Source organism: Oreochromis aureus, linkage group 8, assembly GCF_013358895.1.
Source record: "Oreochromis aureus strain Israel breed Guangdong linkage group 8, ZZ_aureus, whole genome shotgun sequence".
Taxonomy (NCBI): Eukaryota; Metazoa; Chordata; class Actinopteri; order Cichliformes; family Cichlidae; genus Oreochromis; species Oreochromis aureus.
Genome location: NC_052949.1, coordinates 9010037 through 9032197, shown reverse-complemented (window position 1 = coordinate 9032197; position 22161 = coordinate 9010037). Strand labels below are relative to the sequence as shown.

Here is a 22161-nt window from a genome sequence, read left to right as displayed (position 1 = left end):
TGTTTTCAATCCCTTTTACGCACACACGCAGTCAAAGCCTGAGGGTGTATTGAAAAACAGAGACTGAACAGAGAGACCTAAACGTAATCTCACAGCTACAGTTGAACTCATTTATTTCTGCCCTGGAAAGACCAACCTACTTTATCAATGTCACCTCCTGGCTGGTGTGTGCGTGTGTGTATGTGTATGAACATGGACATGTCATTGTGCTGAAGTGGGGTTAGGATCGTCTGTGCTTGTAGATCCTAAAATCACATATTCTCCCTCCCCATGTTAGTCCCCGAGCACAGGTATTGACGTTCACACAAGTTACAGATAACAAGACATCTGACAAGATGCCATACAAGCATCTAAATTTTGCGAATCCTCTCCCTTCTTTTCAATCCCATCTCATTACAGCCCGATCTCTCACCGCTTGTTCTCCCTCTCCTCTTTGTGTCAGGTATCTCATCCGTTATAACGACATGTCGTGGAGTACTTGCTCTTTTCAAGCTTCTCTCTTTTCATTGTGACAGCCTGACAGTTTAACATGCTGTTATTCCTTATCATCATCTGAAGGGTGCTGCTGGGTGACATTTTGTCCCCTTTCACTGCCAGGATCCTCTCCCAGGTCTTATCTTGTATCAATTTTACGCCTATAGACTCACAGTAAATAAAAAGCAGCGATAATCAATAAAATTATATACATGGGAGATGTGAATTGTCACACAGCTCTGCTACTTTCTGCCTTTTATTAACAACAGAGCTGCAGTGTTTAAAAGAAAAACAGACTTCTTGCCCAACCCCAAAGAGTAGACAAGAGGGGTGCAAGTGAGGTAAGTCGAATATAAAGTTAGAATTTTCAGTGTCGTGAAGGAGGATCTCTTTTCTTCCCCTTTCCTTTGTTTTAACATGGCTAGATCACCATGGTAACTTACAGCGAACACATAATCTGATCTGGAGCTGGTTATCCTCAGAGTTTCAGTTTAAAATTGGCTGGGAGGCCACAATTTTGCATATTGTTTCATTTACAGTATCCTGTTGGTATGATACTTGCTGAAAGAGTAGGTTTTTTTTATATGCAATCTGTAGAGCTTAACCCCTCTGTTACAGTTGTGCAAACTGTTGGTATCCCAGTGTCTCAGGAATTTAAAGGACTTTGAATTAAAGGATTTACATTTAGTCCTAAACTGATATTTTTCACACTGCTGCATTTGCAACTGAAATTGATCAGTTAAATTTATAGGCTATTTATCAAAAAAAAAAAAATTCCTATTAAATCTATAAAATGATTGACCTTTTTGATCTGGCGACAATCTAAGGTGATTGATTTTGTCCCATATCTTTATTAAGATATGGGACAATGTCAGAACTGAACACACCAAACAACATTCAGTGTTTAAATATATACAGTTTAGTTTGGCAGCTGTAAACTGCTGCTGTCACATTAACAACAAACAGCAGCACAGAGAGCGGACACAGTAACTCACGTTAATATATATTTATTTAACTGCTCTGTGAAGTTTTGATTAAATCCCCAGATTAATGATTTCCTGTAACATTAATCTCACTTGCAGCAATAGTCTTGTATTCTTTAGAGAGCACCATCACCTTTTCCTCTTATAATGTGTATGACTGGAACAGACTGTGCCCCATCGATCCATTTTGTGCATAGGAAGAGTCAAATGATGCATCGGACACCCTCATTTTATATGAGCACACACAGAGCCTGAAGCTTGATAAAGGAAATTGCTATCCATTATCTCCAACTTGGGTTTTAGGTTTTGTGAAGCCAGCTAATGCTGAGAAAACCTGACTACTGTATGGTGAATTTGTATGGGTGAAGTGCCACCTAATATGACTTACTAGCAAAAACACAAGCTATGTGCAGTGTAGCCTTTACACTTCACCACTGTTCTGAAATTGGCTCTAACTGACCTAAAGTGAGATTATCCCTACAAAAAATGAGTGTTATGGTAGCAGAAAGTTGGCACTAAACACAGGACCCAAGGCATCCAGAGCCAAACCAAAAGAAACTTCTATTAGATTAAATTCAAAACTCCACAAAACAAACAAAAGTCAACAAGCGATCATTCATCATTTGGCCAGGAAAGGAAAGGAAAGCAAAGCACACCCCGGGTGAGGTACACAAACAATAAAGGTAAGATGGGACTATTTATATACAAAGGGGTGATTAGAGAAGTGGAAACAGGTGGGGAACAGGGTACAGGTGCACATAATCAAGATAATTAACAGAGAGATAAATCAGGAAATATTTCCTGATTGACTGTGAAAATAAATGAGGAAATAACAAGAACATCAAATTAAAATAAGATGCATGAAAAATTACAGTGAACAAGATTCCAGTGACACAGAGGAGGTTAGAATAATAAACTACAATACAAGGAAAACACAAGGAGCTAAACACAAATAAATTTAAATACAAGAACTAAAACACAGTTCACCTCATTTTCAGGCTCAATAAGTACCCTTTTATTTTGAAGGAACTGCAAAACAGGACGCTCTATGAGGAGAAATTTTGCTGTTTAGTAGCGCCTTTTTTCTGAATTTGAAAAACTAAACAAAAAGTTGGCATTAAGGATAGGGGAGAGTAATGAAAGTTTCTCTGGCTCTGTTACAAAGAATTGAAGGATCTGTTATTCACAATTCATTGTTATCACTCGCTCAGGGAATCCTAGAATCATGACTCTTTGGTTCTTGGCAGTGGTTTTGAATTAACAAAAGTCAGCAGAAAGAGGTCATTATTTGTCACTTTTCATAGACAATCAAATGTGTGAAAAAAAAGAGAGAATTTGCTGCAGAAACAGCCAAAAAGAGAGAGAGAAAAGCCACTTTTCATTGGGGTGGTGACTGAAGTGTTTTAAAAATGTATTTTCAAAGAAAAAAATAACTCCAAACATAAAACTACTCTGCTACTACCTAGTGCTGTCTTGGCATTGACAAAGAGACTCTTTTTTAGCAAGGTAAATGCATTACTCATTGTCAAAACCTGACCGGATTGATAGATAAGAGTGTGGCACATTCAATCATCACACCATATTTTAACCCAGTATTCAATGATTGGTCCAGTGAGTGCCCGAACGGCAGTGAAAGTACTTTTGCTTAAGATGCTCAGACACACGAGGATCTCATAAATTCAAATGACTGATCTTCAAAACTGGCATTTCTGCCATTCTGTCATTCACAGACGGCGCGCAGAAACGAATCACCGCCTTACGAGCTGCACCTTTATACAGATCCTTAAGTCGCCCATGTATAACGAAGGAAAAACATTAGTATGACTAAGGTGAAGAAAGAATCAAGAGTTGGTATGAAAAAGAGGTCTCATTAAATCTGTAAGGGAGTGAGTTTCATATGCAGTAAGTCAGCGCTGGCCAAGCTCAGCACGCCTCATTAGGTTGGCTGATGTGACAAACTCTCCCCATGCTCCTCATGGGGAGAGTTTCGTTGAGCTTAGCGCCGACATCTATGGGACTATCCATTGCGTGATGTGACATTGTACAGCAATTCTGGTGCAAAAGTGGCTTCCGTGACATTAAAATACGCAGTCTGTTCCTTTCTTTCAGTAGCAAGCTCGTTAACGAATCTGTCAGAATCTCAGTTTGTTCATTTATTTTCAGTTCAGTGAGCTTTACTTACACCAGCTCTACAAATGCAGCAAATCTTTTAAACACACAAAAGGCTGAAAAAACACGCAAAATAAATAGCAGTAATCACTTGAACAGTTACCATTTATGAATAGTGACATTTCGAAATGTTTATTAGTTAAAAAAAAAGGGAAAATTATTAATTGAATAATCAGTCAACAAAATGAACACACAGTGAAAGCAGCACATGCTGGGCTGTATTATTAATGCGATACAGTTGGTTTACTCTTTGTTTTAGTTTCTGAGGGCTTTTTCTTCCCCAGTAAAAGTCTTTCTCAAACACTTTTAAGTCTCCTCAGCATGTGTTAATGAGCCCTACTCTCCTTTGATCTTCTTATCCTCTTCCTCCAGGTCAGCGCATGCATTTTTTCTTTATAAAATTTTTATAAAAATTATTCATACTGTGAAGTTAGGAATGGCAGGGTAGGTGAAGAGAGAAGGTGTTGACACAAGGTCGGGACTCAGATGTGATACCAATGAGATCTTTGTCTCTCACGCTTCTTGCTCAGGTGGGTACGTATGCCCGGGGCGTCCTCCAAGTTCGCTACCCTATCTGGCCTCGGTATGGCAACTTCCTGGAGCATGTGTCTGATGATCGTCACCTGACCGTGGCTACGCTGGAGGAGCATCCTTTCGTCATGGTCGAGAATGTAGACCCAGGCACGGGCACCTGTGTCCGCAACACTGTGCCCTGCAGGCGTCAGTCCAATTACACAGATAGGTACACATGGCAACACAAACACACGCACAGCTTAATAAATACATAGATGTCAGCAAATACATGGTCACAGATGTTTATACCACAGCAGTGTCTCATGAAATGTAGTGCTGTGGCTCTAAATAGATGAAAACTGTGCAATTCCAGCGACACAGTGTTGGTGGCGTTGTTTCAGTATGCATTCAAAACAAAACCTCTGAAGCAGTGGTCCTGGCCAGTGAAAAGAGGACAGCATATATCAGCATATATTCATAAAATACAAAATAAATGGTCTAGTTTCATGTTTTTTGGTTATAGCAGAACTTGCCAGTAGTTTGACCCAGACTGAGACTGAGACACTGTGTCTCAAAGTGTATGTTGGGCTACACAACCAAAATACAACCAGCCATATGTGTTGATGACATGTTAATGTATGTTGTCTCCCATCTGTGAGCACAATGAATATTTCCATGTTCAAGAAACCACTTTGAGACTTGAGGTTTGTGACATGATGCATTATTTTGCTGGTAGCAGGCATTAGCAGATGGGTAAACTGGTGTGATAAAAGAATAGAGATTGTCAGCAGCAGTTGGTACTAAAAGGCCCAAAGAGTTCCAGGAAAACATCCCCCAGACCATTACACCATCGGCAGCCTTAACCAGTGAGATAAGGGGATGGCCCATACTTTCATGGTGTTTATGCCAAATTCTGATCCTACATCATGCAGCAAAAACTGAGACTCGTTAGACCAGGCAATGTTTTCCCAATCTTCACTATTCCAATTTTGGTGAGTTGTATCTCTGGCTTCCTGTTAGCTATCAGGATAGGCAACCAGTGTGGTCTTCTGCTGCTGTAACCCATTTTTCTTAAAGACGTTGTGTGTTCAGAGATGCTCATCTGTATATATTCTCTGTAATCATGGGCTATTTGAGTCATTCTTCCCTTCCTATCAGCTCAAAGCAGTCAGGTCATTCTGCTCTGCCATTAAGAAAGTATTTTAATCCCAGCTTCTGAAATAGTCAGACCAGCCCAAGAGCTATGTCGCATTCAAAGTCCCTTAAATTACCTTTCTTCCCCATTCTGATACTTGGTTTGAACTTACATCTACATGCTTATATGCATCGAGTTGATGTTGTGTGATTGGTTGATTAGATGTTTGCGTTAACAAGCTGTTGAAAAGCTGTACCTAAGTGTTCAATGACTCTAGATTTGAATTGGTCAAAGTGATGAACTTCCATCATCACATCCTCCTTTATAAAGTCATTAAATGAGCTCTTTTGTTACTATTTTAATACTTAGTAAATAACAAAGGTATCATATTGGCACTATTTCTAGCAAATGTTCAGTCCCACACTCAGACATCTACACCCTCCCTCACTCCCTTTTCCTTTGCCCCAGTTTAGGTTTGAGTAGACACTGCATACCTCCACACTTCATTAAACTCAGTAATTGTGTGTGCTGAGTGTCTAAGCACTTTAAAATCACACCCTCAATGTCAAACACAGATCACAGCATGGCAGAAAACAGCCATTAAACAGCTATTACCTCTGAACTAGTGTTCATTAAGAATACACACTATCTTATTGTTCACACACAATAGAAATAAAACTATATCACGAGTTGTTTTTTTTTTTTTTTGCAGATATGTCTTGAAAGCAGTGTTTACCACTTTCTCATCTCACTTATCAAGTTGACAAGGGGAGAACTGAAACTATAAATATATTTCAATTCAATTCAATTTTATTTATATAGCGCCAAATCACAATATGGTTAGACCTATGCTACAGTACTGGTAAATTTTTTATTAAGGGCCTTTGCTTGCTTACTTAGCCAGCTTTTCTTTGAATATAACATTTACATCTAAGAAACATGTATAACAGGAACAGGTTATTTTTAGTTTGTTAGCTCTTAAAGTAAGATGTTTTGGTTTGTTTTACTAAGTGCCAAAAAGAAAGAGAAAAAGGACTGAAGTTTTCCATGTTGACTAAAAATTGGCAGGTCAATCCAATAATTCAAACCCAGTAATTTGGCCATTTGGGGCTTGGATGTGTTTGGGTCTTTGTTTCTTGTTCTGCTAATTCCTCTATTTCCTAAAGTTATGTTTTAATGACTAAACATTTTTTTCTCATAATCTGTCAGTGATGCTGATGTTTTTATTATGAGCCACAAGCATAGACTGCATTGACTGCATTTTGACTGTGGTGGGTACATAAACTGTAGGGATGCAACATACAGATAGATACATGCTATTTAGTGCTGAACAACAAGATTAGGAAGAGATTTGGAAAACAGTGGCTAAAGACCACTGTACAGCCAAAAGTATTGCAACTGTGTGCAATGAAGTTACGATTGATACATTTCCTTTAAAAAGGTTGCCTCCCACCAGGCAACCTGCCTTGTGATCAAAGGTTTAAGGGGTTGCATGTGCTGCCTTTGGCTAACCAGTTTGTCATTGCAACTCCTTGCAGTTGGTCACTGACAGCAAAAATTATTTAATGCAATCATTGGGCAACCGCTGATTTGCTTTTATAGTTGCTGTTCTATTTTTACTCTAGTGGGACTGAGACAGTAGTGACCATTAAATGAAGTGCAATTTTTGGCACTTCTGCATTAGCTGTTCAGTCCTGGAAGTTATTAGTGTGTCATAAATGTCATGCTTGTTTTTGATTACAGGCATATTCTTCAAGAATCTGCCACAATGAAACAAGTGAATAAAAACAATCTACTGAATTAAAGTCGCTTTGTTCATCACTGTTAAACTGAAATTGAAGTGTGAGACTTAAACAGCCAAACAATAGGTTAGATTATGAACTTCAAACTAAAAGGCTCAGGCACACAATATGCTGTTAATGTAATGACTTTTCCAGCTGCTTTCTGATATGACAGACAGAGCACCAGAGGAGAAGTGCTCGTTCAGAGGAATCTATTAATCATGTGATTTGGGGAGCATTTTGCTCAGCATACTAAAAGAATCAGGAAACAAAGTGAGTGCAGACATCCGCTTATACTGGCTGTTTATTCTGCACCTTTTAATAACTAGTTCTGGCAGGATATTAAGTCAGATATCATGATGCACTGTCCCAACTGACAGCAAACAAGCTACATCAATGCACTGGTATGATAATGTATCAAAAGGATGTAACTGTAGTTTCCTTGACGTTCTTAGCCCTGTACTCTGGGAGTATTGTTATCTCTAACTGGAATCTCACTGCCTGTTATTGATTATGTTACAATTTATTCATTGTTGTATGTTTGCTTGCAGCACAGTGTTTGCTCAAGTGTAGAAGCTTATTGATTGTAAGGTCTGCTCCATTTGGTAGAGTCTGACCATCAGACATGTGCTTGGTACATGGTTGAGTGCAGGAGTGCTATCCAGTTTTGAAATGATTTTCAAAACTTTATGCCATGGATACGGGAGCTCTAGGTGTGTTGTGTGGCTTTTGGCATCAGAATCTTGGCAGTGGAGCTTTTGGGTCCTGCAGGTTATACGGTAGGGTGTGCAGGGGTTGGGCTCATTCTGGTGCATCCCATGGATGCTTAATCGGATTGGGATATAGAGAGTTTAGAGAACAGGTCAAAACCTCAGCCTCTTTGTCATGTTCCTCAAGTTGTTCCTTAGCAGTTTCTGCAGTGTGTCGGACATCATTGTCCTGCTCGGGAAGGCCACTGCCATTGGGAGGTGTTATCACCGTGCTTGCATGTGTGCTTGGCCAGCCACAATGTTTAGTTGGATGGTACATGAAAGAACCCACAGTTTCCCAGCAGAAAATTGTGTTGTAGCAACATCCACTTCGCCTGTCAGTGGTTTTAAGGTTGTGGTTGATCGGTTGTTTGTTTAATCTTTAAATATCCACTAAAACCAGCATTCGCTATGGTCTTAATGATGTTATGTGTCCAGCATTTACCTATTTCTTTATGCCAGTCTAAGCTAACTGGGTGCAGGCTGTAGCATAATATGTAGACACAAGAGCAGTGTCTATCTTCTCATCTAACTCTCAGCATTGAAGAGGAATCTGTATCTGTATATCACAGCCAAACGTGAAGATTTCTAGGTGTGATATTCGCAGTCTGCACAAACTGACCGCTCTTCAATCATCTGATCGGCAGCAGATAAACTATTTTAATTAATGCTGTGTTCATGCTCACTTCAATGACTCCACGTATGTGTGTACATGTGTCTGTGGTGCATGTATCATTTATGCAGATTGCAGATCTGGCTATGGCTGGCACATTAATTATAGAATGAGATATGTAGCGGCTGTTGTTGGGCACAATGGCACATTGATTGCTAGTAAAGAAGATTTATCTGTCTAACATGGGGACATCTGTCATAGTGGGACAATGTTATCCCAGCCTACCCTCTTTCTGGTTCTCTTTCTCTACTTCTCGCTGGCTGGCGTGTCCCATTTGGACGGTGACCAACAAACAGGGAGCAGGAAAGAGAGCGGGAGAGAGGCGACTGGTGCTCTATAAATCAGTTAATCTTGTTGTGTGGTCTGAGCGGCTTCCCTGCAGAGCAGATGTTTAGTGTGATTAAAACTTTTTTGTCTTGCTCATTAAAAACCTTTTCTTTGGACAGATGATAGCTTCTTTTGCCAAAAGGCTAAGCCTACCTCTCCGGGCTGATTAAGAGTAGGAATTCCACACTAAAATCCAATGTCTCAAATCTCAGCTGTCTGAAATAGTATGGTGTAACCCAATATTGAGCGACCAGCTGCTAATGGGAAGCAGGTCTTAAATTAGATAAGATCTGGGGCAGAAAATTAACTGATAGGAATTTAGATAATTTACTATTTGAGATTATTTATAGATATTATAGGCAACTGATTATTCAAAATTGACAAGAGTTGCTTGTTTTATCTTAAGATGTTCTTCTCTCATTGTATACTATAAACATGAACTCTGATAGGTCGCAATTTTTACAAAATTTCAAGTTATTGTTTGTTGAATACGCTATTTTCAAAGATTATTGTCTACAATGTCTTCACATGATGATCACAGGACTCTTTGAAGTCCTGTGAAAAACGAAGTACACCCTTACTGTTTCCATAGTAACTCGGAAGGTAAGTATTAGGAAATAGGAAGGTAACTTCATGACAGCAATATCAGAAGAAGATTGAAAAAGTATTAATTCTTTGGAAGGGTTGCAGAAAAGAACGCTGTAGCAGGGCTTAGGTTTACAAATCTGCATCTAAATATTTTGGAACACTGTTCATTGCAAAGATGAGACCAAAGTGGAGATATTTGATCATATACACAGAATAAACATCTCATACCAACTGTTAAGCCCAGTGATGGAGGCATGATCATTTTGGCTTGTTTTCTGGGCACCTAGCAGTCATTTAAGTTGACCGTTAAGTCCTCTGAATACCAAAGTATTCTTGAGTCAAATATGAGGCCATCTGGCCTACAGCTAAAGCTTGGCCCAAAGTGGATCAGGACATTGATCCCAAGCACAGCAGCAAATTTGCAACAGAATGGTTGAAAAATAAAGAACCAAGGTGTTGCAGACCTCAACCTGATTGAAATGCTGTGGTGTGAGAGCTGTGCATCAACACACACCTCAATGAAATTCAGAAATATTGTAATTAAGAGGACCAGAATTCCTCAACAAGTTGTAAGAGACTGAGGAAGTCATACGTGAGACTACCTCAAATTATTGCTGGTAAAATTCTACAAACTACTGAATCATAGGGTGTACTTGGTATTTCACCGGACTGCTCAGAGTACTCTGAAGATGTTCCTTTTCACATGACTGTTGGTTGTGTGCAGCAGAAGTATCTAATATTGAGGTAATTTGGTGGTGCTGGTCTTCCTCTACCTTGATGCATTGTTGCTCAAAGATAAACTGATAAATAACATTACTGTAGAATACAGTTGTTTTTTAGTAAACCATTCACATTTAAATTTATGGCAGCCAGAATTTACTATTATAGTATTACCACTCAGAGTTTGGTCCATAAGGGAATGGTTTTCTGAGTTCAGTATAGAAGAATTTCCTTCTCTTGGCCTTACGCCCATCTAACACAATAAACTGAACTGGAACATTACAGTAAGCCAGTATCAGTGCAAGCCAAAAACCAGAAGAGTCAAGGCCGTTACAGAGAGCTGAAGTCATAAAGCCATGTCTGACTATTCCACCTCCCAATAACCTCATGCATCCGTTCTGTCATTCGGCACGTCTTTGATTTGTCTTTCTGAGAAAATGAATCCACTTTCCATTTCAAAGTTTAGTAACGATTACATCAAGATCGCACATAAAAGTACAGAGTAGACCCAATCAAGAGTCATAAGTAATGCAAAACAATGTTACATCACTCGCAGTCCTTTAATTCCACATAAACCTGTCAGTGCTTTTTCACTGATACTCTGTACTTTCTAAAAACTGTTTAATCAGCAAAGACAGGGATATCAAACCTGTGCTCCACATGCAAAAACCAGCTTTCCAAAGTGTCCAGTTCTTACACCTTTTCAGATTAAAAGAAAGCGAACATTTTTTTAGGTGTTTCTTTTCTTAAAATTAAGTTATTATTCAATGTTTTTACCCTTTTGAGCTCAAATTAGGCTCATTAACCAAAGCGAGTTAACGAGTCCTTGTGAGACACAGTGTTCATTGAATAGCTTTAGCTCTGCTTGAATATCCTTATATAAACCAATGGAGTAAGTCATAAGACAAATACTTTATTATTCATTTTAGATTAGGTCCAGCTTTCTATCCAAAGGTTTAAAATAGTAATAAAATGTTGAAGAATCCCAAAGCTTTAGTATCCGTATACTTGAGTTTGACTGTTGGTTTGATAAAATATATTGTACTCTGCTTCAGGTAATGAATTAAAAGAAAATAAATGAAAAACAATGATGAGATTAATAATATAAGATTCATATTATCTGATGGAAATACCAGCTTTAATAGTTTGCACTGTGCAGCAACAAGGACAATCAGTGTGGCGCAATACTGTTGGGCATTAACTTTGTAGTGTTTTCCTCATCATTTCAACTGGATCACAGTGATGGTAATTTCACAATCTCTTCTCCTTCTTCCTCCTCCTCCTCCTCCATCTGTCCTCCTTTGCACTTGCCCTCATTTCCCTCAAAACTGAATCCGCTGCCCCATCGCTGCATCGTCTGGCTGTTGGTCCGTATGTTTCCTGTCTGCTGTTCAGCTGACAGTTTCCCTTTCTCTCACTCTCTCTGGTCTAACATGCTCCCCTCCACGCTGCGCTAGTTTCTGAGCATTTGTGGAGACCGCACAGCACAGCACAACACAACTGCTGCTGCACATCCCCAGGGGACATTGTACTGTATGCGTACATGTGTTCGTGTATGAAACGGAGAGAGACGGCCCAGTTTACGCGTGCTTTAGCGTGTGTTTGTGTGTGAATTGTTAGTGGAGTGTGTATAATGACGACAGGTGGCCAGCTCCTGCAGCAATTAATTAACACTGCGTTTATCAGAGCTAGACTCCCGTGAAAGAACCAAGCCCTCCAAATGCACTTAAAATGTTTCTAAAATGAACTCTTAAGATTTGGAAAATAATCACCTTGAATGTTAATTACTCACTTGACTTTTTTCATTCAATCACTTGCTCATTTATTCACTCACGTCGTCTCTTTATCGTTCTTCAGCTCTTATGCTGACTCATTGACATGCCGAGGTTATCAGTCAGTTACGCACACAGACGCACGCAGACAGACACACACACCGAGTGACTCAGCCCTCGTAGATTTTAGACCCTCTTCTTTGGCAGCTGAATAGATGAAAGAGCGGTGGGGGAAAGAGAGAGTTTTTCTTTTTTCAGGAAGTGTGTCAACTCCATTTTCACTTTGTCTGATTTTAACTTTCCCTGTTTGGTGTCACTTTTTGAGGTTTCCATTATTTTTTATTCTATTATTTTTTTTTTCCCACAATTTCCTTTCTCTCTGTTCTCTTCTTCAACACCCCATTAAGTAGCAAGGCCACAGAGAGGAAGGGAGTGCACCCCACAAATGCTACACACCTTAATGGGCTTTGATTAGAGGCCATCACAGTCAGTCAACCATTCACTGTGGCCTCTGTCACACAGTGTGTGAGTGTATTTGTGCTTGTTTGTCATTTTTAGGCGTCGCCTCCATCTCACTGAAAGACATGCTGTTAACCGACATTGATTCTAGCTAATGAACCAGCCATTGCCTGCCCTTCACTTTGCTGCTGTAGACGATGGTGTCTGTCAGCATGAGAGCCTGCGACTATTTAGCACTCACTCTCTGAAGCAAAGTAAGACAACAGCATTGGTTTGATGCTAAAGATAGCAACAGTCCCAGCTGCCAGCGAGGATCTTTGATCACAGGATGGTTAAGCAAAGTTGTACTAACCGTGTGTGTGACTTTGCTTTTTCTCACCCTTCTTGCAGCATTATTGGCCACTCAGAGTCCTACACAAAGCTGTGCTGTAAGGGCTTCTGCATAGACATCCTGAAGAAGCTGTCCCGCACCATCAAGTTCTCCTATGACCTTTACCTGGTTACCAATGGGAAACACGGCAAGCTGGTCCGCGGCGTTTGGAACGGGATGATCGGCGAGGTGAGACATATGGCTACTGAAACAACAAGAAGTCCCTGAATCCAGCGGACTGTGCAGCTTTCTTGAGCTGCCTGCTGCCGTTGAACAGACAATTATTATAAAAAGGTGTATGAAGATGTTCAGCCACAGATCTAACCACAATAAATGTAAGTTATTTATGAGTAGCATATTAGACATCAGCCAAAAGCAGAACTGAATATCAAATAGAGCAACAATTATTCTTTAGTTGTCTGCTTCTTTCAACCAAAGCAGTTCTGTTTGAATTCAGGAATAGTCCAACTTTAAAAAGAGAGACACCTGTATTTAGAAGCATGGCACACACGAAGTAACATTCATCTATTTAAATATGTATGAGGCTGATTTTAGGGTTACTTGCAGGAAGTGCAGAAAGCTGTAACTGACAATTATAAGTTTCCATGCCCCCCAATACATTTAATTACAATACTCACTCTTCTTGTAAATCTACATAGATTTCTACCATCCTCCTCTTCTTCAGCTGCTAAAAAGCTGCTCCCTGGTGCACTTAGCGTATAGTGGTTATTATAAAAGCTTTTTCACTTAAAACCAATGCTGCGTGCTAAAGCTGGAAACAAGGCTGATGAGAGTAATGAGAATAAAGTAAAAGGTTAAACCCGCAGGCTATAAAACCAGACGACTGAACTGAGACACTATAATACTCTGTGTAAGTGAACGAAAGTACAGAGAGGTTGACGATTCTTTGGGGGTTTTTCACCACAAGTCAGTCTTTTCATACTAAATAAAATTTTTATCCACTGTTAATGTAAAAAAAATAGAACTAAAAAGTGTCAAAGTATAAATTTTCACTAAACAGTACTTCAGAATAAGTCCCATCAAGAAGAGCGGGATCAGAGTAATAATTTCCTCTCAGATACTTGTCAGATAATACAATTTGTGATGAGACTAAAACAAGACTGGGAGGTTTTAAATGTTTTTACACAAGCTACACTTTTTTTTAATATTACAGCCTTTATTTTTTATGTATTTTGAGTATTTGTATGCAGTGATTTCCTACAGTTTGAAGTAATGATGCACACTAGGACAAGCAGCATTAGACAGTCAAGAGTTTGGTTTTTTTGATGGGCTTTTTTTAGGTCAGTGGTGTGATGTCATGCATATGCATACGGTGCTAACACATTATTTTCCCCACACACACCAAGCCACGTAAAAAACAGCTGCATCTGAAAGTGAAGCACCTGAACAGGTGTTCCTCAGGAGAGACTTTTGCTTGTGTTTTTGTGCCTGAAGGCGTCGTGCTTTGGAACTGTATAATTGCGCGTGCGTGTGTGTATGTGTGTAAAAAATGCTTTACAGAAAAACTGGCTTGGATGTGGGAGCTCTTGAGATGCAGCATTTTCCCCTTGTGGAGGCTGAAATGATGAAAGAAATGTTTTTCATTTATTGCTGGCTGCTTGTGGCTTCCCTGTTTTAAAAGGATTGCTTGCAAAATGTGGAAATATTTCTATTTTAAGCAGAGCGCATGTAGGATAAAGAGGGGGAAATAGTTGACCACTCCAGCTGGCTCACTGTTGTGCTTCTGTGTTGGTTTTGTTTGCTTTCTGCTTATGTCTCTTCTCTCAGGTGCTATACAGGCGGGCTGACATGGCCATTGGCTCCCTCACTATCAACGAGGAGCGTTCTGAAATCATCGACTTCTCTGTGCCATTTGTTGAGACGGGCATCAGCGTCATGGTTGCGCGCAGCAACGGAACAGTATCTCCGTCTGCTTTTCTTGGTGAGAAGCACATTCACATTTACAATTTCCTTTGTTCAAGCTGGTTGTATCATTTGTTATCTTTGGAGTGCGATGTTGCCGTCTTTCAAACCACTTTCTTGCAGGGTGGCCTACTTAAACGAGTTCTGTCTCCATAGACGCTTCAGGAAACTTCTCATTAAGCTTTTATCCCACCAATGACTGTAGCCTACAACTAAATCCCCTAATGCATGACACACACACACCTAAATCTCTTTACCAAACAACAAAATTCAGCTTCATTCTCCCTCCTGTTATCCTGCTATCACACACGTTGACCCCGCCTATCTCAGGCTGAGGTTTTGAAACAGAAGCACAAAAGAGACTTACGCCAACCCATGTTTGTTCCTTCACTTCTCCTCCTCCTCCTCCTCCAGAGCCTTATAGCCCAGCAGTCTGGGTCATGATGTTTGTGATGTGCCTGACTGTGGTGGCTGTGACGGTGTTTGTGTTTGAATACTTCAGCCCAGCTGGCTACAATCGCAGTCTGGTGAGCGCCAAAGGTGAGTTTTACACCTTCTTATTGGAAGAATTGATGATGGATAGTACAGGACTCATAATTACTAGATCATCATTAAAGCAGAGGCAAAGTCTGTTGTTTTCACTGTAATATGTCAAATGGAGTCAATTAGTATTTTCTTCTTTTAAAAATATCCACAGAATAGCTCAGAGCTATTCAATTTGCATCCACCAAGCATTTCAAAGTAAGCCTGCCTACAGGCCCGCCCCTCCGCGCTAGCATGTCCTGCAACCTCAAATTCCTTAACGAAATTTTGGGTTGGGTTTGGGAGGGCTAATCAATCCCAGAATTCAGCGCTGACAGAGCATGCCTCGTCTCCAGGTCCGAAAGGTCATTTTCCTGTTTTAATTAGCATTCGTCGCTTCACTAATCGAAGTGTGATTGATGGCGGTGGCACCCTCCGTTGCTGCACATGAGCAATGGTGGCAGAGAGCGATGGAAACGGGCTGATGCAGTGAAATTGTTCTGTCATTTGGAAGTTTGTAGAAGGGCATGAGATGGCTGATGAATACTTACGCAGTGAACAGTAGACATATTTTGTGTGAAGAAAGAACCCAGAGAAAGAAAAAGGGCTGAACACCATCATCAAATACTGCGCTTAAAGAATCCATTCATCCACATAGAAAGAAAACAAACAAAACGTAATTTCCCCTTAACTCTGGTGGTATTTTACCACGCAGATAATTTAGGTTTGCTTAGAGATTTCTTTTTTATATTATATTTTGGCTGAAGAAAGCCTCAATCCCCAGTGAAAACAAGACTGCTCTGCTGAGGAAATGACAGCCGCAGTGGGTTTTGTAACTGAAAAAAGACTGGAAGCAACTGCAGGGATTATTAGTTTAGTTTGTCAGGAGCAAAGAAGGAAAGAATATAATGTTCTCATGGAAGGAGTCTGCAGTAAGAGGAGATCTGGGTAGAGGTACTGGTCAAGAAAACTCTGACGTCAGATAATAATTTTTCCTCTGACCATTGCAACGTGGGTATTTAAGCCAAAACAAAGCCTTTACTTTTATATCACATCACATAATTGGCAAATGTTATTTTTCAAAGTGGAAACAAATATAAAATGTTTACCTCAGTGCAATCAAGACAGCTAACTGAAGATAGTGGCGTTTAATTGCAGCAACTGATCCAGGGACAGTTCCTCAGTTTTCCCACATCCACCTCCAAACATGAAAGTTGCCTGCTATGGCGTATATGCCTTCAATCCATGCGCCTCCTTTGTCCACTTTGCTGCTTATTTCTACAAATCCAATAAAGTGATGAGCTCAAGGTCCTACTAGTTTACTCTAAAAGTGAAAAGTGAAACTGTCTCCTGTTTCTATTTCCTCAGCTCCCGGTGGTCCAACATTCACTATTGGGAAGTCAGTGTGGCTGCTTTGGGGCATCGTGTTCAACAACTCTGTCCCGATTGAAAACCCTAAAGGCACCACGAGTAAGATCATGGTCCTGGTCTGGGCCTTCTTTGCTGTCATCTTCCTGGCTTCTTACACCGCCAACCTGGCTGCTTTCATGATCCAGGAGCAATATATCGACACCGTGTCTGGCCTCTCTGACAAAAAGGTAAGACACTGAACAAAGTTTCACTTGGAGGAACAATGAGGTGGAACAGTTGCTCCCAAACACAGAGGGTTTTTGTGGAGCTGTGAGAAATGGAGAAAATCATGTCTTTTTGTTCAAATCCAGCTTATACCACATCATCTGCTCGCTGTCACTCTGCATTGACTAATAAGCCGTGAATGGAGGAGAGACAAAAGACTCACAGAAAGCCTTTAAGATGAAGTCAAGTAAAAAGACTCTGATGTGAATGTCTCTGTCCTTTTCCTATCACTGGGGAGCCCAGTGGCATGAATGACTAATCAATTACTCCCTTCTGTCAATACAGATGGTGTCTGAGCCTCAACTTGTCCTGTCAGTGTTTTGGTCTGTCCATCAATATTCTCTCTGTGCCGTCTCCATCGCTCGTCTCGCTCACACTGTTAAAACAAGATCAGAAAATGTCAAATTTAAAAAAAAACAACTAAACAACAACAATAAAAAGGGTCAGCAGAAGAAAAGAACACCCACATACTTTACTTAAATGTGCATGCACATACTAAGACACATACACTGAACCTGGAAGCAGATCCTCAGAGGAGCTTCACACATAGCATAAACATCTCCCAGGCAGGGATCAGTAGAGCCACCTCAGTGATCTATGGCTGTATTAACTGACTATATTAACTTTATGCAAATGCATTATGCTCCAGAACTGATATTAATTAGCCTGCACAGCATAGAGCTGCATCGTCCTTTAATTCAACACAACAAAAGATTGGTCAGGTTTAGATCGTACCCTCGCTAGGTTTACATGTTGCAGGTTTAAAGGACACACAATTATTTTATATTTTTGTACAGGAGTCCTCGAAATATGTCTTCTTCTGAAAATAACATCATAATTTCCGAGAATTTCCAAAGAAAATTAATAGAAAGAAATCTGCTCTGTGGCACTAACTATGGACAAAATATGAATCTACCCAAAAGAAGAGCTTTTTTTAAACCCAAATAAATCTCAATATTTAGTTTCTTAGCATGCATAACTATATGATCATTCTTTATTATTTATTCTCTATCATGAGCCAATTAGACTAAATAGGGTTTAAGTTACTAAGAGCCAGTGTTGGTCAAGTTTCTCGAAAATAGTAATTAGTTACTAATTACTGATTACTTCTCCAAGAAAGCAATGTCATTATTTACTGATTACTTATTTTCAAAAGTAATTAGTTACTTATTACTTAGTTACTTTTTAAAAACATGATACACAACCTGAATACATAATAAAGCAATAGATGTAAATGTAATCAAATGTAATCAAATGAAAAAGTCTCTTTTTTAAACTTGTTTTATTAGTTTTAATCTATTAACTTTTGCATCAAGCAAAAATTAAATTATATGCATCTCGCTCTGACTTGAAGAAATTTGTTAAACATTTAAACCTATTCTCTGATATTCCAGCATATAAAATACACTAACTCTTTCAAATAAATGCAAGTAAAATACAGCAAAAAATAAATAAAATAGAAAATTCAGCAGCACTAAGTCCTGTCGCTCTTAAATCTATTTTCACCTGTTTAGCAGGAGTGGGGCTGGTGGAGGTCATGGTCATGTCAGTGGGTAGATCCAGGGGTTTCTCTGTGAATTTCACAAAATTGCGGTTTAGTAACGCAGCATGTTTACGAGAAAGTAACAGTAATCTAATTACTTTTTTGCAATCATAATCCCTTACTTTACTTGTTTCAAGTAACAAGTAATCAGATTACAGTTACTGCCCATCTCTGCTAAGAGCCACAGGTGGGAAGTAATAAAGTGCAAATATTTCATTACCTTCCTTAAATAGAATTTTCAGGTATCTGAACTTTATTTGAGTATTTATTTTTCAGGTAACTTTTTACTTTTATTCCCTACATTTCTAAACAAATATGTGTACTTTCTTCTTCTTACATTTTAAAAACGGACTCGTTACTTTTGGTTTAACTCTGGAGCTAAAATGGGCCGGAAGACGCGCAGGTGTCTTTTGCAGTACTTCAGAATCTAGCTAGCACTAAATTGCAGATTTAAAGCTTATGTGTAATGCCATAATTATCATCACACATTTGAACTGTATATGATGTATTTTGATAAAGTATGTATTTTCATATTGTGAACATCCAGCAAAACAAACTAAGCTGTAATAGCTTTAAATGTTGTGTTATTTAGTGCATGATAAAGAGGTTAGTTTGTAGTACTGTGGTGAATTCACAGTGATGAAAAAGATCACAAGAACATTTTTTTATTGAAAAATAAAGTTTCCAATTTTCTTAAACAGCTGGCTAATAAATCTAAGTGTAGCAACACTTACATAGCAGGTTGGTGGTCTTACTGTTCACTCAAAGCGCTTTACACAACAAGTCACTAAAGCCATTCATGCAGTGCTTTATCTATCACACATCTACAACTACAGTCAGTTTCGAATCACCAGTTAACCTAACAAGCATGTATTTGGACCTTGGGAGGATACTGGCATCCCCAGAGAAAATCCACAGGCTCAGGGAGCACAAACTACACACAGAAAATTTAAGGAGGACCCAGAACTTGCATGCTGTGAGGCAACAATGCTAATCACCGCACCACCTTACCACCCGTGAAGTTCTGAAATTTCTCAAACAGGATGAAATACTTTTTGGGGGGGATTATTTGTGAGCTGTGGATTTATTATACATAACACTGTAGTGTAGGTGTTTCATATTCAGGTTTGGAAAAATGTCTCCAGCTCAGATGAAATGGGAATCTTCTGATGCTGTATGCAAATAAGAACACATGATACAGAAGTGTGATTATAATTGGAATCATGAGGTTTTAAGTTTACAATGAAGCATTTCTACTTGTTACTTCTGTGTACTTTTGATTTTTTTAAAAAGATTATAGGAGTAATTGCTGAAAATGATTACTGGCTTAATCCTAATGATAGAAATTTATTTTCTAAAATTTAAGCTAAAGAGTTTCCTCAGTAAGAGGACTTTTTGTACAGTCATTATGTACTAAAATAAGTGTATTTTAATGCCCACATACAATATCAGACACGCATAACAGCCCTTTTTTCTATTAAAGTAATTTCAAACTGATGGGAACAAACTCTGTAGTCCTTGATCTGTATAAAATTGCAGTAACCTTTCAAGTTCAGGAATTGTTGTGTGAAATTCTGCCCTTTCCTTCCACAGAAACTGTTTTCCAAAGCTGCAATTAGTCACTAAAAGGCTGTTGATGCTACATATTATTATTTTATTAACTTAAACACACTCTGCAATTTTGTACACAAGAGGAGCTCAGGACATCGCCACCCCATCAATTACAATGAAATTGCTTTTAGAGGGAATCTCTTGATGGCCAGCATGGACAGGAGCAGCAATTACAGCAACCAATAATTCTTCAGTTGTATGTATGGGTGTCAAATTAAGATAGACTTGCACAATGTGAACCTATCCTGTAATTTCTAATCTTCTGGCTGTGATGTGGCCTTTTTCTTTTTTTTTCAAATAGCTCATTATAACAAAAAGCCTCTCATCGAAAGCCATTGCAATTGCAGCTAAAGAGTGATTATATGAACACACATAGACGCATCTACTCGTACGCTCACATTTTGATTGGCCCATTCATTCGTGCTCGGCACAAAAGGTCAACGCTGTAACCAAGATGAATAGCTCTTTGCTGTTTACAGTCTAATTGAGCGTTAACAGACATATTTCGGCTTCATTCTGCTCTCTGCATCATCTAATCAAACGCGAACTTCGATCAGCCACAGATTGAACCATGCTAGGATCATCTCTGTGCAGCGAAATGATTCGAACTCATGCATGTTGATATCAGATTTTAATAACACTGAGGTGAGTGAGTGGCTTCCATTCCATTTATACAGCGTTACGTTTAGTTGCCGATAAGATCAGTTTTAGAAAAAGATGGAATACTTTAAGATGGATTTCATTAGCAAGAACCTCAACCTGAAATATGAATGACAGGCGCTAATTGAAGATGAAGCAGGAAGCTTGGCCAGAGGCTGCAGTTTGGAGAAGGCCTCACCAAGGATCGGTGGTGGCTTCTGGGCCTAGCAGATCGCCATCATACCTTTGAGAGACGTTGAGCCCGAGAAAATGAGAGCAAAGAGTACGTGGTGCCAGCAGGCATTTGTAGAAATTTAAGTGTTTGGGGTGTGGTCCAGCTCATCAAATTGAAATAAATTATTTTCAGTTCATCTAAGTAGTCATCCTTTTGACTCCTTTCTACCATGTTACTTTCTGCTACTTTCACACTTGTGTCTGCTCTTTAGTTTATTTTTAATTCCCTCTCCATTTATTGATTCACAATTTCTTGCCTAAGATTCTTCCTCATTTCCCTTTATGTTTCCTTTTCTCCTATTTCCAAATTCTTCTTCTTTTTTCTTTCTCCTTTCCTTCCTTTTTATTCTTTCCTCTACACATCTTCCATCTTCTTTATCATTTTTTTTCACCTGTTTCTTCTGTTCTTTCGTCTTTTGCCTCCTCTTTTCCACGTCCTTTGGTCTTTCCTTTGGTTTTTGTTCTCTAACACTCCTTTTTCATGCCTTCATTTTTCTTTACTCTCCAGTTTTCCCTGTCTACATTTTAAAATATCTTTTTCCCCTTTTGCACTTCTCCTCATCAGCATTTTTTTCGTTCTGTCCCACTTCCATATTCTTCCCTGACTACCGTCAGTCTCTTGTCACTGCTTACTCTTTTTTTCCCCCTAATCCCTTCTCTCTTTATGCTTTTCTCCTCACTGAAAGTCTCTTATTTCACTATGTGTCACTTTTCTCATGCGTCTTCTCCCCTTTCCCTTTTCTCTCTTCCTCCGTCTCCCTGCAGTTCCAGAGACCACATGAGCATTATCCTCCTTTCCGCTTCGGGACCGTCCCAAATGGAAGCACAGAGAGAAACATCCGCAGCAACTACCCCGACATGCACACGTACATGATGAAATACAACCAGAAAGGGGTGGAGGAAGCCCTAGAAAGCCTCAAAAATGGGTAAAGTTTTAATTAAATTTTAAATATATTACACAATTTGATAGGAAATTATATTTAATTGGTCCTCATCCAAGTAAAGATATAGTCATAATTAATAGAATTTGTATAGTACAGTTGAGATTTGATGCTCTTTGTGTCTATTTCTAAATTAGGCCAATCTGATGGGTGTATTTTTAGGTTTAAAGTCATTTCTAGTAGAGCTTAATTTGTATAGAAAAGAGCTGTCGAGAATGCCAACTTCACAAAGGACCAGATCATTTTTGAAGAACCATACAGGTGACTTGGCACATTTTTTATATACCAGTTGTGTGCTCTTTATATTTTTTTACTGATTTTCTTGGTTTCAGTCTGAAATAAAAATAGATTTTCAGACATCTGATCCAACATTTTCTTTCTTTTTTTTTCTTTTTACCTT

At 39.1% G+C, this 22161-nt stretch overlaps 1 protein-coding gene across 1 annotated transcript in view; it reads left to right on the top strand.

Annotated features, from left to right (window-relative positions):
• The window catches only part of LOC116325986 (glutamate receptor ionotropic, NMDA 2C-like), a 60976-nt gene that overhangs the window by 27597 nt on the left and 11218 nt on the right, over window positions 1–22161 (top strand). Inside the window, exons 8-13 of the mRNA XM_031747068.2 lie at window positions 4157–4368; window positions 12734–12902; window positions 14502–14655; window positions 15051–15176; window positions 16527–16756; window positions 21586–21746. Of these exons, the coding sequence (XP_031602928.1) occupies window positions 4157–4368; window positions 12734–12902; window positions 14502–14655; window positions 15051–15176; window positions 16527–16756; window positions 21586–21746 (1052 nt within the window). The remainder of the gene's footprint in view (window positions 1–4156; window positions 4369–12733; window positions 12903–14501; window positions 14656–15050; window positions 15177–16526; window positions 16757–21585; window positions 21747–22161) is intronic.